This window comes from Scyliorhinus torazame, chromosome 13 (genome assembly GCF_047496885.1).
Source record: "Scyliorhinus torazame isolate Kashiwa2021f chromosome 13, sScyTor2.1, whole genome shotgun sequence".
NCBI classification, from domain to species: Eukaryota; Metazoa; Chordata; class Chondrichthyes; order Carcharhiniformes; family Scyliorhinidae; genus Scyliorhinus; species Scyliorhinus torazame.
In genome coordinates this window covers 78,518,903-78,536,438 of record NC_092719.1, presented here as the reverse complement: position 1 = coordinate 78,536,438, position 17,536 = coordinate 78,518,903, and the positions used below count along the sequence as shown (strand labels likewise).

Here is a 17,536-nt window from a genome sequence, read left to right as displayed (position 1 = left end):
CTCCAAGCAACGGATGAGAGGCTGTAAACAAGAGTTTATCAAGACGAGGTGTAAATGCCCAGATCAGCTGAAAAATTAATTCTGTCTCTCTGTCTGTCAGCAGATAGTTCCAGCACTTTCTGTTATTGTCAACTACACCTGGAGCAAGAAGATGGTGAGTTTGTCAAGGGAGTGAGAGCTGGGGCCAGGAAGGCTGTGTTTTATTATTAATAGTAAAATATAGATATCGATATATACATATCACAGTTTAATATCAATAGTATGATGTAGATATATATAGCATAGTTTAACATTAATTGTAAAATATGGAGACATGAACATATAATACAGATGTGTTGCAGTTCACTCATAAAGTCTAATTTGCTGTCTTCCTATGTTTGCTTAATATCGGTCTTTCACAATAAATCCAACAAGGAACTCAGGAGAAATTCCTCGTGAATAAGGTCTTTGTTGATGTTTATGATCTACATGGAGTTGTAAAAGGTCTTTGAGTATAGATTCATCAGCAAAATTAAAGCCTATGGGATTAGCTGAATGATGTCAATGGGGATACAGTATGGTTAATGGAAAGAACGCTGAGGGTAGTGGGGAGAGTTGCAAAGAACATTGGCAAGGCTGTGGGGAAAGACCAACAGTCTGGGGTCAATTGGATAGGTCATTCAAACAGCCATTATAGACATGTTGGGCTGCAGGTTGCCTGTGGTGTATCATTTTTAGGATCTTTACCTAGAAAGTGGTGAAATTATGGAACCCCTATCACAAGGGCTGGTTGTGGTGAATAGTATGGAAACATCAGGGGCGGGATTCTCCGAAATGGAGGCAGAGTGTTCGCGCCGTCGTGAATGCCATCGAGGTTCACGACGGCGCGAAACGGCCCCTATCCCGACTGATTCAGGGCCCGATAATGGTCTAGGAGAGGCGCCGCGTCATTTATGCGCGCCAGCCCCTGGCGCTGTGTAAAGGCCACGCCGCTCACATGACGCGGCCGGTGCCGCATAACTGGCATCACCCACGCATGCGTGGGATGGCCGGCGCCAACCCGCGCATGCGTGGTTGCCGTCCTCTCCGAGTCGGCCCCGCAAGAAGATGTCTGACGGATCTTGCGGGGCTGCGGAAGAAAGGAGGTCTTCCTGCAGAGAGGCCGGCCCGACGATCGGTGGGCACCGATCGCGGGCCAGACCCCATTTGAGGTCCCCCCCGGTGCAGGATCCTTCGGCCCATCGAGTCTGCATGTGAAAAATACCTGACCTACCTACCTAATCCCATTAATTAGCACTTTGAATGTTATGATGCGCTAAGTGCTCATCCAGGTACTTTTTAAAGGATGTGAGGCAACCTCCTCGACTGCCAGCCCAGGCAGTGCATTCCAGACCATTACCACCGTATGGATAAAAACATTTTTTCACATTCCCCCTAAACCTCCTGCCCCTTACCTTGAACTTGTGTCCCCTCGTGACTGACCAATCAACTAAGGAGAACAGCTGCTCCCTATCCATCCTATCCATGGCCCTCATAATCCTGTACACCTCATTCAGGTCACCCCTCAGTTTTCTCTGCTCCAACGAAAACAACCTAAGCCTATCCAACCTCTCTTCATAACTTAAATGTTCCATCTCAGGCAACCTCCTGACGAATCTCCTCTGCACCCCCTCCAGAGCAATCCTTCCTATAATGTGATGACCAGAACTGCACACAGAAGTCCAACTATGGCCTCACCAAAGTTCTATACAACTCCAACATGACCTTCTGCTTGTGGTAGTATGCATTAGGGGTCATGTGGGACTGTGAAGCCGTGATGTCATTGGCTGACAGATCCCAGGTCCTGGTTGGCTGTTGACCTCTAGCTCCGCCCTGAAGGCGGAGTATAAGAACCAGGAGTTCTCCCCCGCAGGCCAGTCTGTTACTGAACTGCGGGGAACCAAGTCACGCTTAATAAAGCCTCATCGACTTCATCTCTATTCGTCTCTCGTGAGTCTTTGTGCGCTACAATTTATTAAGCGTGACTTGGTTCCCCGCAGTTCAGTAACAGACTGCTAAAGCCTTGAACCTCACATACAACGAGGACAAGTGCGTTTTCAGCACAAACCGGCTAGCCATCTTGGGATATGTAGTGCGCAATGGGATAATAGGCCCCGACCCCGAACGCATGCGCCCCCTCATGGAATTTCCCCTCCCACACTGCTCAAAAGCCCTAAAACGCTGCCTGGGGTTCTTTTCATATTACGCCCAGTGGGTCCCCCAGTACGCAGACAAGGCCCGCCCCCTGATACAGACCATGACCTTCCCTCTGTCGACAGAGGCTTGCCAGGCCTTCAGCCGCATCAAAGCGGATATCGCAAAGGCCACGATGCGCGCCATCGACGAGTCCCTCCCCTTCCAGGTCGAGAGCGACGCCTCCGACGTAGCTCTAGCGGCCACCCTTAACCAAGCGGGCAGACCCGCGGCCTTTTTCTCCCGAACACTCCACGCCTCAGAAATCCGCCACTCCTCAGTGGAAAAGGAAGCCCAAGCCATAGTAGAAGCTGTGCGACATTGGAGGCATTACCTGGCCGGCAGGAGATTCACTCTCCTCATGGACCAACGGTCGGTAGCCTTCATGTTCGATAATGCACAGCGGGGCAAAATTAAAAACGACAAGATCTTAAGGAGGAGGATCGAGCTCTCCACCTCCTTGTAGAAGACGTTAAATACAAAAACGTCCCTCTCAGACTCATTAACGTGTACGGCCCGGCCGTAAAGAGTGAGCGGCTGCCAGTCCTTCAGCAACTCCTGCTGCTGTTGGCCACCTCCAAGCCTGGCATTCTGGGCGGTGACTTCAACTGCATCATTGATGCGGCTGGACGATCCAGCAGAGCCAATAGCAAACTAGACACTGCGTCCAGGCTCCTGATGGAAACGGTAAAAGACGCCAAGCTGCTCGACATCTTCAGCAACTCTGCAGACGGAGCGCCATCAGGGCCAGGAGACTTGTCTACCTTTAACTCCATTAGCTTGCCCATCACTACTTCCTTGGTGATAACAATCCTCTCAAGGTCCTCACCTGTCATAGCCTCATTTCCATCAGTCACTGGCTCTGGTGGGAAGCAATCAAGGGGAACATCAAAAGGTTTTTCATCCTCAAAGGCATTCAAAAGGTGAGAGAGAGACGAGGGGTCATGTCCAGGCTCCAGAAATCTATGCAGAATTTGCTCCAGCTGCAGTCGATGGGGGTTGATGTCAAGGAGGATCTCCAAGAGGTGAAGAGCCAGCAAGCCTCGCTCTACACCTCGGAGGCCTCCAAGGTTATCTTCCGTTCCAGAGTCCGCTCCGTGGAGCAGGATGAAAAGTTCTCACGCTTCTTCTTCCAAAAGGTGCACAGAGAGACCTCTGTGATCAGCAGCCTGAAGGAAGAAGATGGCTCTGTAAAGTCATCGCAGTCCGACATCCTGAGGATCAGCAAATCCTTTTATGCCGGACTGTATGATCTGAAGCCAACAGATAACACTGTTTCCCAAACCTTCCTGTCGTCTATCACGGAGGTCTTAGGCGACAGCGAGCGGGAAAACCTGGACAAACCGCTAACTCTGGAAGAGCTGACAAAGGCCGTCAGGTCCTTTGAGACGAGTAAAACTCCCGGAAGCGATGGCTTATCGGCTGAGTTGTATTTGGCTCTGTGGGATTGGATGGGCCCAGACCTGCTGGAAGTGTACGAGAGTGTGCTTCTGGACGACAGCATGTCAGAATCCATGAGGAAAAGCATCATCACCCTCATCTACAAGCAGAAGGGGGAAAGGGAAGAAATTCGAAATTGGCGACCCATTTCACAGTTGAATGTGGATTATAAAATTCTAGCCAAACTCATCGCTAATCGGGTCCGGTCTGCTCTGGAGTCGGTGATCTACCCTGACCAGACCAAAGCTGGTCCATTGCGGGCAAAACCCTGGTCATCAGGTGTGAGGCACACTCGGTGTTACTGCATGTAGCGCAGGTCTGGCCCATTACCCGACCCTACGCCGGAGCAGTCACCCGGGCCATTTTCAAATTCATCTGGAGATCCAAGATGAACCATGTCTGAAGGGACACCACGTACAAACCTCTGGATAAGGGAGGGAAAAACGTACCCAACGTCTCCCTCATCCTGATGGCCACCTGAGGTACCCTCAATAATGATGCTTGGAGATTAAACTGTAAAGAAGGCTTTATTAGGCTAATAACTATGCTACAGATTTGGACGAGAGCTGACTGCTATACAGACCATGAGGCAGGCCTTTATGTATGGCTCCCAGATGGGCGGAGCCAGAGGTGGAGTCCCCAGGGTTCCAAGCCTGGTCTTAAAGGGGACATCACCTTACATGATGATAAGGCAGTAACCGTTCATCACATTCACCCCCTGTTTAAAAAGGAGTCCGGCGGGGGTGAAGTGCCATCATAGGTCCATCCGTCTCGGCGGCCGGATCGTCCTCCTCGATCTCCTCAGTTCGGGCGGTGGTGCGGCGGGCACGGACGTCCCGGTTGAGGGCACATCCGGGAGCACAGCGGTCGGAGCTTCGGTCCGGGTCGGGGCAGAGGAACTAGGCAGGGCCGGGGGTAGCGGAGCCGGCGCCGGCGGGATGTGTAAAGGGGGGGCGCAAGGGGGGGCGCACGGTAGGAGCTCACCAACGGGTGGTAGGGCCGGAAGGGGGTGTGTTGTAGGGGGCGATGGGTCCTGCAGGGGAGCGGCGCGGGAAGGGGCGTCTGTGGTGGAGGATCCAGCGGGCGCCAGATCCCGGAGGGAAACCGTATCTTGCCTGCCGTCGGAGTACTCCACGTAGGCGTAACTGGGGTTGGCGTGGAGCAGTCGGACCTTTTCAACTAGAGGGTCCGTTTTATGGCTCCTCGCGTGCCTCCGGAGAAGAACAGGTCCCGGAGCCGTCAGCCAAGGTGGAAGCGAGACCCCGCAGGTAGACTTCCTGGGGAAGAGAAACAATCGCTCATGAGGGGTCTCATTTGTGGCCGTGCAGAGGAGTGACCTAATGGAGTGTAGGGCATCGGGTAGGACCTCCTGCCAGCGGGTGGTTGGGAGATTTCTCGACCGCTGGGCCAGAAGGACAGCCTTCCACACGGTCGCGTTCTCCCTCTCCACCTGCCCGTTTCCCCGTGGGTTATAGCTGGTCGTTCTGCTCGAGGCGATGCCTTTGCTGAGCAGATACTGACGCAGTTCATCGCTCATGAACGATGTACCCCGGTCGCTGTGGATATAAGCAGGGAAACCGAACAGGTTGAAGATGCTGTGCAGTGCCTTAATCACCGTGGCTGAGGTCATGTCGGTGCAGGGAATGGCGAATGGGAAACGGGAGAAGTCATCGATCACGGTGAGGAAATAGGCATAACGGTTGGTGGACGGGAGGGGCCCCTTGAAGTCCACGCTCAGTCGCTCAAAGGGGCCCGAGGCCTTCACGAGCCGAACCTTGTCTGGCCGATAGAAGTGCGGTTTGCACTCCGCACAGACCTGGCAGGCCCTGACCATGGCCTTGACCTCCTTGGTTGAGTAAGGTAGGTTGCGGGACTTGATGAAATGGACGAGCGGGGTAACCCCCGGGTGGCAGAGGTCATTGTGGATGGCTTGCAGGCAGTCCTCCTGTGCGTTGTCGCATGTGCCGCGGGACAGGGCATCTGGGGGCTCGTTGAGCTCCCCTGGACGATACTTGATATCGTACGAGTAGGTGGAGAGTTCGATCCTCCACCTCAAAATTTTATCGTTTTTTATTTTGCCCTGTTGCGTGTTATCGAACATATAGGCGACCGACTGTTGGTCGGTGACGAGGGTAAACCTCCTACCGGCGAGGTAGTGTCTCCAGCACCGCACAGCCTCCACAATGGCTTGTGCCTCCTTTTCGACTGCAGAGTGTCGAATCTCGGAGGCGGTGAGGGTTCGGGAGAAGAACGCTACTGGTCTGCCTCCTTGATTGAGGGCGATGTCTGATGCATCGCTCTCTACCTGGAAAGGGATGGTTTCGTCCACCGCGTGCATGGCGGCCTTGATGATGTCGGCCTTGATGCGGTTGAAGGCCAATTGAGCCTCAGCCGAGAGGGGAAAAGTGGTGGTCTTTAGGAGTGGGCGGGCTTTGTCCGCATACTTGGGGACCCACTGGGCGTAATAGGAGAAAAGCCCCAAGCACCGTTTGAGGGCCTTGAGGCTGCGGGGGAGAGGGAGTTCCTTAAGGGGGCGCATGCTGTCGGGGTCGGGACCTAGGACCCCGTCTTCCACGACATAGCCGAGGATGGCCAGCCGGGTGGTGTGGAAAATGCATTTGCCCTCGTTATAGGTCAGGTTAAGGGCTCGGGTGGTCTGGAGGAACTTTATGAGGTTAGCGTCATGGTCCTGCTGATCATGGCCGCAGATGGTGACATTGTCCAAGTACGGGTATGTAGCCCGCAAACCGTACTGGTCCACCATTTGGTCCATCGCCCTTTGAAGGACGGAGACCCCATTTGTGACACCAAAGGGGACCCTGAGGAAGTTGAAGAGCCGGCCGGCTGCTTCGAAGGCAGTCTAGAGGCGGTCTTTTGGTCGGATGGGGAGCTGGTGGTAGGCAGATTTGAGGTCGACCGTGGAAAAGACTCGGTATTGGGCGATCCGATTTACCATTTCCGCGATGCGAGGAAGAGGGTACGCATCAAGCTGCGTGAATCGGTTTATGGTCTGGCTATAATCCACGACCATCCGTTTCTTCTCCCTGGACCGGACTACCACCACTTGCGCTCTCCAAGGGCTGTTGCTAGCCTCGATGACCCCTCTCCCAGTAAACGCTGGACCTCTGACTTGATAAAAGCCATATCTTGGGCACTGTAGCGCCGGCTCCTGGTGGCGACGGGCTTACAGTCGGGAGTGAGGTTAGCGAATAGCGAGGGGGGTGCGACTTTCAGTGTCGCAAGGCAGCACACCGTGAGGGGGGGCAAGGGTCCGCCGAACTTCAGTGTCAGGCTTCGGTGGCTGCACTGGAAATCCAGTCCGAGCAGCAGGGGGGCACAGAGGTGAGGGAGGATATAAAATTTGAAACGGGTGTATTTGGCACCCTGGATCGAGAGATCCGCAATACAGTACCCCGTGATTTGTACCGAGTGGGACCCAGATGCGAGGGCTATGGTTTGGGATGTGGAATGGGTGCGTAGGGAGCAGCGCCTTACCGTTTCAGGGTGGATAAAGCTCTCTGTGCTCCCGGAGTCGAAGAGGCATGCAGTGTCGTGCCCGTTGACCTGGACCTGCATCATGGAGTTCTGCAGGTGTTTTGGCCGAGTTTGATCGAGGGTGATCGCACCCAGTCGTGGGTAGTCGGAGTCGTAAAATGGCCGCTGCCGTTGGTCGCACGTGTCAGGTCAAGAAGATGGCCGCCGACCAGATGGCCGCTCCCATGATTCGCACGAGGCTGATGACGCGTCAGAAGCGGACGTGTCGGGTCGGTGCGCAGCAGCATTGCGAGGCCTGCGGGCCTGAGAGCCTGATTTTCGGGCCGGCTGTTCTTTGTTTTTCTGGCCCCTGGGTCTGGCCAGGCAGACCCTTGCAAAGTGCCCTTTCTTCCCGCAGTCGCTGCAGATCGCGGAGCGGGCTGGGCAGCGTGGGCGTGGGTGCTGGCCCTGCCCGCAGAAGTAGCAAGGTGTGCCCCCATGGTGAGCGGGTCGCCGCGTGGCACAGGCCTGTAATACGGGCGAGTCTGAGGAAGTCCGGGGGGGGCTGGCAGAGTCCGCAGGGTACGTACCCAAGTTATGTCGGGCCACCTCCAGCGAGGAGGCGAGCGTTAGCGTCTCCTGGAGGTCTTTTGCCCCGTTTTCGAGCAGTCGCTGCTGGATGTAGGTCGAGCGGATGCCGGACATGAAAGAATCTCTGATGTGCAGGTTCATATGGACTTCCCCTGTCACATCCTGATGGTCACAGTCCCTGGCCAGCGCGGTGAGTTTCTCAACAAACTCGTCGAGCGATTCCCCCGAGCGCTGCCGGCAGGTAGAGAGCAGATGCCAGGCGTGCACCTCATTGACGGGTTTGACAAACCGCTTGCGGAGCAACTCAATCGCTTCCTCATAAATCGTCGCCTTTTCGAGCGTGGCGGAGATTCTGTGACTCACCCGGGCGTGGAGTAGACGCAGCTTGCGTGGCCCCAGGATGGGAGTCTCTGCGGAGTCCAGGTAGGCCTCGAAGCACCGCAGCCAGTATTTAAAAATTTCCTTTGCCTCCGGCGTTCGTGCTTCCAGATTGAGCTTCTCTGGTTTTAGGCCTGCGTCCATCCTGAATTCGTATTCAGCTAATTTCTTTAAAGTAGCTGCGAAATGTGCGTTTGGTTCACCATCTTGTTGGTTATGTTTATGGAACCTGAACCTCTCTCGGCAGCGACCAACGGTTTAGGTAAGACATATCTCCACAATCTCATCATAAGTTTTTAAGCCTTGTATTTCTAGTTGCAAAAGACTTTGCAGGAGGTTTAAGGTTACCCCACTCCCCATCGTACTCAGGAAAGCCGGGACTACGTTCACCAAAATTTTGTCCGCCTGAACAAAATAATAAATCTTTCAGCGTATGAACTCCAGCGCTCGATTCTTTCAACATAATGTCCCATAATGCCATAAGCACACACCACTTTTACAATGGGAAGGGCCTCTGTAAGCACAAATGCACCACAAAGTTTTTTAGCACTTCCTCACTTTTTTTTCAAACAAAGTAATCCAGCCTGTTCCTTTCCCCTACTCTCAATTAATTTGTTACTTTACTTGCTACTCACAGTAGAGGGAGCACTTGACACTGTTCCAGAATGTCCCGAGCAGAGCATTTTGATGCTGATTCTTCTGAAATCTACATTTAAATTTTGGTTTCTTCACTGCTTTCTGCTATTATTGCTTTAGAGTTTTTTTTATTTATGCTAAAATATTTTGGATGGCTGCAGTGTGGATCACCAATTTTTCTTGCTCCACTGGATTATTTGTCAGGTGTTTGCAGTGTGGAATCTGACCACCTCATTGCCAGTTTCTTTGTGGTATTTTAAAAGAGAACTTGCAGACCACAAAAGTACAAAACAAACAAGAGCTTTATTTGGAAGGTGTCACAGAGGTTGCTAGTGTAGACTGATTGCTAGCCCGCCCAAACTGCCAATGATGTAATCAGTACGTCACGTGATCAAACTCTTAAATTGACCTTGTTGAAACTAGGAACAAACATGAATACACAACAGAGGTCAACTATGTTTTTTTCTCCTGTTGGTTCCCTCACCATCTGCTGCAGAACCAGTCTGGCAACTATGGACCCGACTATGGACCTTTAGGACCCAGTCAGCTTGGTCTGTGGTGATACCACTGAGACACTCTTGGCAATGCAGATTGAAGTCCTTTACCCAGAGTACATTCTGTGCCCTTGCCGCCCTCAGTGCTCACTCCAAGTGGTGTTCAACGTGGAGGAATACTGATTCATCAGCTGGGAGGCAACGTATGTGGTAAACAGCAGTGGTTTCCTTTCCCTTATTTGACCTGGTGCAATGAAACTTCATGGGGTCCAGAGCTGATGATGAGGACTCCCAGGACAACTCACTCCCTACTGTATACCACAGTGCCGCCACCTCTGCTGGTGATGACAGTGTCTGGGACATTAGCTGTAAGGTATGATTCTGTGAGCTTGACTAGTCTGTGAGATAGCTGTCCCCAGATGTTAGTCAGGAGGGTTTTGCAGGGTTGACAGGGCTAGGTTTGCCGTTTCCGGTGCCTAGGTCAATGTCAGGTGGTCCGTTTGGTTTTATTCCTTTGTGTTTTCTTCGTAGCGGTTGAATACAACTGAATGGTTTGTTAGGCCATTTCAGAGGGCATTTAAGAGTCAACTACATTGCTGTAGGTCTGGAGTCACAAGTAGGCCAGACCAGGTAAGGACAGCAGATTTCCTTCCCTAAAGGACATTATTAAACCAGGTGGGTTTTTACAACAATTGACAATGGCTTAAATGAGTTTAAATTCCACTGTCTGCCATGGTGGGATTAAGACCCAGGTCCCCAGAGGATTACCCTTGGTCTCTGGATTACCTCCTGCTGATTACTCGGCCAGCGACAATAGCACTGTGCCACCACCTCCCCTGTATTTTCGATTTCCATCCACAGCATTTGAAATTGTTTTTTGAATTCTGAGTTTGCCAGATAAGAATGTAATAAATAGGAGCAGGAGAAGGCCAAATGGCTTCTCGACCTTGCCACATCAATCAATGTGATCGTGGCTGATCATGAACCTCAACTTCATGTTGCCATTCTATCTCCATATCCCTCGATTGCCTTAGAGTATAAAAATCTATCAATCTCAACTTTGAATATACTCAATAGATGACCCACAGACAGTTTGGGCAGAAAATTCCAAGGATTCATAACCCTCTGAGTGAAGAATGTTTTCCTCACTTTAATTCTAAATGGCCGTCCTCCTATCATGAATTTTTGCTCCCGAGTTCTAGACTCTCCTGACAAGCCTTCTATGAATTTTATATGTTTCAGTGAGGCTACTTCTCATTCTTATAAACTTAAGACAATATAGACAATAGAGGGCGGCATGGTAGCACAGTGGTTAGCACAGTTGCTTCACAGCTCCAGGGTCCCAGGTTCGATTCCCGGCTTGGGTCACTGTCTGTGCGGAGTCTGCACATTCTCCCTGTGTCTGCGTGGGATTCCTCTGGGTGCTCCGGTTTCCTCCCACAGTCGAAAGATGTGCAGGTTAGGTGGATTGGTCATGCTAAATTTCCCTTAGTGTCCAAAAAGGTTAGGTGGGGTTACTGGGATAGAGTGGAAGTATTGGCTTGGGTAGGGTGCTCTTTCCAAGGGTCGGTGCAGACTCGATGGGCTGAATGGTCTTCTTCTGCACTGTAAATTCTATGTAATAGGTGCAATCTACACTATCTCTCTTCATTGGACAACCCTCTCATCCCAGGAAACAATCTAGTGAACTTTTATGTTGCACCCCCTCTAAGGCAAGTATATGCTTCCTTAGGTGCAGAGACCAAAATTGTGCACATTATTCCTGCTGTGATCCCACCAAAGCCCTATGCAATTGCAGCAAACCTTCCTTACTGCAACTCACTAGCAGTAAAGGCCAACATACTAAGTGCCTTCCAAATTATTTGCTTTACCTGCATGCTAACATTCTATGCTTCTGTACAATGCCACCTAGAGATTCCGCCGAACACCAACATTTACTAGCTTCTTACAATTTAAAAAATATTCGATTTTGCTGTTCTTCCCACCAAAATGAATAATTTCATTTTTTCCCACATGATATATCTTCTATCCTCTTTCCCACCCACTTACCCCTTTGCAAACTTACTGGGGCTGAAATTTGTTTGCATTAAAAAACGTACAGCAGGGCTACGCAGACTATATTGATTTCCCAGGGGGAGGCAGTGCCCCCAGCTGCTATTGTGTATTCTGTGCAGCATTCTCCAATGATATTATTGAAGAAGCCCATGCAGGTTGTGCATGACGTGGCCTGCGGCTCCGTCTCCCCCTGAGGAATTGATGTTGTGTGCATACTACTGCTAGTAAACGGAAATATTTGAACAGATTTCTCCGCCTTTGTGTCCTCCTATCACCTTATGTTTCCACCTACCTTTGTATCATCAACAAATGTATATCCATTACACTCTGTCCCTCCATCTATGTTATTAATACAGATCGTAAATAGCTGAGGTCTCAGCACTGGTCCTTACAGCACCTAACTTATAATTCTGAAAATGTCTCATTAATTCCTACTGTTTTCTCTCTTTTAACCAATAATCTATCCATGCTAATATATTACCCCAAACTCCATGAGCCCTCACCTTGTGTAACAACCTTTTTGGTGTGGCACCTTATCAAATGCATTTCGAAAGTCCAAATGCACTTCACCCACCTGTTCCCCTTTTACTACCCTGTTAGTCACATCCTCACACAACTCTAATAGGGCAGCACGGTAGCATAGTGGTTAGCACAAATGCTTCACAGCTCCAGGGTCCCAGGTTCGTTTCCGGCTTGGGTCACTGTCTGTGCGGAGTCTGCACATCCTCCCCGTGTGTGCGTGGGTTTCCTCCGGGTGCTCCGGTTTCCTCCCACAGTCCAAAGATGTGCAGGTTAGGTGGATTGGCCATGATAAATTGCCCTTAGTGTCCAAAATTGCCCTTAGTGTTTGGTGGGGTTATGGGGTTATGGGGATAGGGTGCATGTGTGGCCTTGGGTAGGGTGCTCTTTCCAAGAGCCGGTGCAGACTCGATGGGCCGAATGGCCTCCTTCTGCACTGTAAATTCTATGATCTATGATCTATGATTAGTCAGACATGATTTTCCTAGCATCCTGGGCAAAAGTTATCCCTAAGCAAACATCACTAACAGAGTTTGCATCTTATTGCTGTTTGTGGGGCCTTGCAGTGTGCCAATTAACTGCAATATTTCCCTACATTACAAGAGTGACTATTCCATTGGGTGTAAAGCACTTGGGAACTGCTGACATTTAGAAAGTTTCTATGTAAGTGCAACACCTTTGTAATTGTGTGTCAGCACACTAAGCTGTTGAAGTCCTGTTGGAATGAATCCAAACATCCCCAAATTCATGAAGGCAGAGTAATTGGTAGACGCTGCAGTATTCAGCATATGACGTTTATTAGATCCTTATTGCAAAAATCAAATGTAATACAGCTCTTAAAAATCGCACATTCTCAAGATATCCTAGCTGAATTGTACATAGGTGGCACGGTAGCACAGTGGTTAGCACTGTTGCTTCACAGCAGCAGGGACCCAGGTTCAATTCCCGGGTTGGGTCACTGTCTGTGCGGAGTCTGCACGGTCTCCCCGTGTCTGCGTGGGGTTCCTCCGGGCTCTCCGCTTTTCTCACACAAATCCCGAAAGATATGGGCCGAGATTCTCTGATCCCGCGCCGGGTCGGAGAATCTTCCGGGGGACTCGAGAATCGCTCCATGCTGCTCAGATGCCGGGCCACCGATTCTCCGGCGACTGGAGAATTGCCACCAATCACGCCCGCGCGGTCGCCGCCGCGCCGGTCGGGGGTCGTTGAAAGCGGCCCCATGCAGCGATTCACTGCGCTTGATGGGCCCTGTGCCCGCCAAGTTCTGCTGAGTACCACCGGCGTGGGTTACGTATGGTCCCACCCGGCGGGACCTTGGAGTTTTGGCTGCAGGGGCCATCCTGGTGGGGGGGGGGGGAGACAGGGGAATCTGACTCCGGGTGGGGCCTCCACGGTGGCCAGGCCCGCGATCGGGGCCTACCGATCGGCGGGTGGGCTAATTCCAGGGGGGGGGGCCTATGTAAGGCTCCGCCATATTGCCCGGGGGCCAGCGCGGAGACGGCAACCCATGCGCATGCGCAGACCCCCGCCTGCCGTGGCGCGCATGCACGGACCCACGCCGGCCGCGTCGTGCCAGCTTTCGAGCGCACAGCACTTCGGCGTCATACTAGCCCCTGAAGGGGTGAATGCCTGGGCCTGGAGGCCCATTGACGCCGGCGTCACTCGCGCCAGTTTTGACGCCGGCATCAACACTTGGCTGGGATTTCAGAGAATCCTGGCCAAGCTTGTTAGGTGAATTGGACATTCTGACTTCTCCCTCAGTGCACCTGAACAGGCGACTAGGGAATTTTCATAGTAACTTCATTAGAGTGTTAATGCAAGCCTACTTGTGACACTATTAAAGATTATTATTATTATTGCTATTATTATTGAAAACTCCTCACAGCAACAGAATGAGTGAGCCTATTTTTCATTGCCAGGATATTTTTGCTTGAGCAAGCAACTCCATCCATTCTTTTGTACAGATTACTCTTGTTTAAAACGGTGCTAATGAAGAGAAAATCTTTATTTTAATGATTTTTAAGCCATAGTAAAGACTGCTGATTTAAATTGATGTTTTATGCTCCATTTATACTGCTCTTGTTTTACATTGCTACCTAAACTGTTCCCACTGTATAGCAACACAAAAGTGGCCATCAAGCAGAGTGTTGAACACACTAAATTACTGAGGTGTGTGGTCCCGTACATCAAGACGTCCTGTATATACTTGTATCAAACACATTGCAGTATAAATCCGGTCTGACAAATCTGTTTAGTTTGGGTTTTTTCTGTGTAGACAATTTTAGCATTAGAAAAACTTTTCAACTGTCCTGGTTCTTTTCAAAATATCTCACCAATTCTCTTTTCTTCTCTTTCTGGTGCCAGCCGCCAAAGCAAAAAAAGAAACAAATGGTATGGAGACAGGCAGGTATAGTGGTAGTGTGTTGAAACAAACATTATAGATTTAGACATTTTTAATGCAGCTGTTAGATTCTATAATTTAGTTTTTCCAGGCACATGTGCACGCGAGGAGGATCAATGCTGGGATGAAAAACTGCGTTTTGAAAAGAGGGACATTAAGATGATACTAATCTTAACTCCTCTAGTATGTGCTACCTGCCTACATTAATAAAATGTGTTTCTTTGAGCCACTCGATTGGTTGGCAGAGAGTGATATTTTCAGGGCGGATCAGTGACTGTCACTCAGTTAGTCAAACAGTGGAAAGATCAATTATCTAAGCCATTTCAAAGTGACTGCTATCTCCTGCGATGTGCTTTATTACCAAACATTGCTTGTAGCAGGCTCTGTGAAGGATTTTGTTCATACTGAACACAAAGGGGAGAACTATTTCCGTGTGCAGACAGCCTTTTTTTCAAGGTGCCATGCCTACTTCTGGGAAGAATATTCCAAACCAGCACTTTTCTTCATTTTTTTTAATGAGCAATATGGCTAGAGATAAACAAGTGTACAGCAGGGGCAAACCAGTGAGATACTTATTCAATGATAGTCGGCATCATAAGGTAAGGTGACAGCATGCAGGAAACAGTTTCATGCAGATGTCATTAGATGGAGCCTGTACATTGATGGGGTAAAATACATTTATTCCCTGGGGCGGGCAGACAACAGGCTGCTTTGTTTTTTTAAATCCGTTCACAGGATGTAGGTGTCGCTTGCCAATCCCTAATTGTCCTTGAGAAGGTTCTTGAAGTGCCGCAGCCAATGTGTTGCAGTTACATCCACAGTGCTGTTAGGAAGGGAGTTCCAGGATTTTAACTCCGCAGCAATGAAAGAAAGGTGTTACTTGTGTGGCCTGCGTGCTTTCAGCATTTATATCAACAAAGAAGTGGCGCCACATGAATTAATATCTTACCTGAAAACTCTAGTGCACATGTGCCTAAATTTCTGAGCTCTTTAAACACCAGTTTAATTTCTGAATTACATTCTTGAAATTCACAAGTTATTAAGCCCAATGTCATCAGATAGTATATTGTCAATTTGCTGTGTTCACATTGATGAGTGCATAAACATTATGGGGTGGTGTTTCCACTTTAAACGCAACTGTGCAGTGCTTAAAATCGCACTGATGAGGTTAAGCTTCAATTTTTTGCTGATACCTATTTGCATATTGCAAACATACAACCTTCCTTGAACCAACACAATTGGACAGCGTAAAACATAAGTTCCCTTTTCCTCTTTTTATAACAAAGTTTCCTTGACATATTTAAGGGTGGTGTCCTGGAACAGTTTTATTAATGTGGCTGAAAACAGGCTTATTAGCAAAAATAACCATTTTTAAAAACCAATCCTCCACCTGTTAGTAACCCGGTATAAAATCTCTGTCACTGACTTAGAAAAAAATCTGTACTGAACTATTTATTAGTTGCACACTAATCAGCTTCTTAGTGTATTAAATGTTGTTGATAATGAAAGAACTTTTAAAATGTGTCAACAAGCTCCTGTATGTCTAAGAAAATGAGCACAATTTGAAGCGCCTTCCCAAACCAGTTCAATTGGCAGAATTGCACAGTTAACCCGGGTGTGGGAAGTTTAGTGGACAGGGCCTGATTTGGGCAAGCTGAATTGTGAACCAGCAGAAAAGATTGCAGTTAAACACAAGTGCAAGTGGTTTTGGATGTAACTCATCTGTGTTTATAATTCCCTGATATTTTGTGCTGGTTTGGCTTGGCCAATTCTGCGTAGATTGCACTGATAACAAGCAGAAATTCGGCCCCTGTTTTTAAAAAAATTACTTTTTCAGAGTTACAAAGCCAGGGCTCAGAGTGTGGACAGGGGCGAACCCTTAATCCAGCTCCTTGCCTGCTCCAAAAACCAATTCAAATTGAATCTTATCATGGTCCCCACAAGAGAGACATACCAGATCCAGGCATTGCACCTGATCCCACACTCATCTCCATGAAAACGTCCTATTCTGTGTAGAATGTTCTGCTAATATAAATCTTCCACTTCATGCTCCACTAGAGATTCAATTACTTAAAATTGTAGTCTGCTGGAGTTGTACACAAGTGTTCTAATTGGCTATATTATGGGTGTGGTAAAATTCCCCTTATGGTATATTACAGGAAAATTCCTGAGTTAGTTACTTTCTAGTCAAAGTGTGACATTGGTAAAGAAATAGGGCACTCTTATGGGGTGTAATTTGTGTGGGAGCTAAAGAAGCGAGGGCATAACAACTAAAATGACTTCTGTTCCCTTCACACGGTCCAGACGGTTGTTTTAAATCAGAGTCTAAAAGTCAAAACACAAAGTTTAGAAGAGTAGCTCTCTGTTACTGTACCAGTCTTGTACCAAGCACATATTCTGCATTAGAGATTATTGCTTTGGCTTTCAGTTGTATAACACAGATGCTCTGCTGATATATATTTCTTTCAAGACCTCCATTGTGAGCTCAGCTAAGGGACAGAGACTTACCAGATCTGAAGAAAAACTTGTCAGACAAGAGGAGGAGAAGAAACGCTCGGAAGAGGGTAACATCCCTTTTTGTTTTTAATTCATTACATGAGGGCATCACTGGCAAGTTTGGTGTTTATTGCCTATGTCTAGTTGGCCTGAGAAAGATGGCGGTGCATGGGATCTTATCTTGAGTTAGTTTTTAGACAATTAAGTGATTTGGAGGGCCACATCAGAAGACAATTAAAAATCAACCAGATTAAAGTGAGGGTAGAGTTAAATAGGCCAGGCTCGGAAGGGACGGCAGGTTTCCTCACCTACAGGACGTCAAGTGAATCAGTTGGGGCTTTCACAACAATCCCACAGCTTCCTTGTCACTTTTTATTTTTCAAATTTCTATCATGTCATTATTGTGGACTTTTCAAAAAGAAATGAGACTATCACGTCACTTTGGCACAAAAAAACTTGGAAAAGAAAAACCCAGCAAAAACATAACTTCAAAATACATCAGTTAAGTTCTCACAGGCCCCTTTAAATGCACCTCTGCATACAGCACATTTCCTCACATCTCTTGATGCCCATCAGTGGGTTAATGGACGAATGCCATTCCACCACATACTCCGAGAGGTTTTGTGAATATGATTTCATTGGGAGGTTCATTTAAACATTGCAAGTGGGAAACTACAGCTGCTTCTAGGGTCATTTTAAAACCTGACCTAAAAGTTAAGTAGTGACGCTGACCGTGTTCAGCTCCGTGCAACTGATCTCCACCCATATTTTGATTGGTTACATCTGCTTTATATCCATTCATTGAATGTATATGATTGGAGTGTCTATGTACAGTGCCATT

The 17,536-nt window shown here is 48.9% G+C and overlaps 1 protein-coding gene across 4 annotated transcripts in view; it reads left to right on the top strand.

Moving 5' to 3' along the window:
* Positions 1-20: 20 nt before the first annotated feature.
* dnai7 (dynein axonemal intermediate chain 7) overlaps positions 21-17,536 on the top strand; it is a 184,643-nt gene continuing 167,127 nt past the window's right edge. For 3 of the 4 annotated variants that reach the window (XM_072471824.1, XM_072471823.1, XM_072471821.1), the window contains exons 1-3: positions 49-154; positions 14,163-14,189; positions 16,670-16,763. In XM_072471824.1, the coding sequence (XP_072327925.1) occupies positions 152-154; positions 14,163-14,189; positions 16,670-16,763 (124 nt within the window). In that variant the 5' untranslated portion in view covers positions 49-151. Of the gene's footprint in view, positions 155-14,162; positions 14,190-16,669; positions 16,764-17,536 lie in introns of all 4 variants that reach the window. The other variant, XM_072471822.1, reaches the window with a different exon arrangement.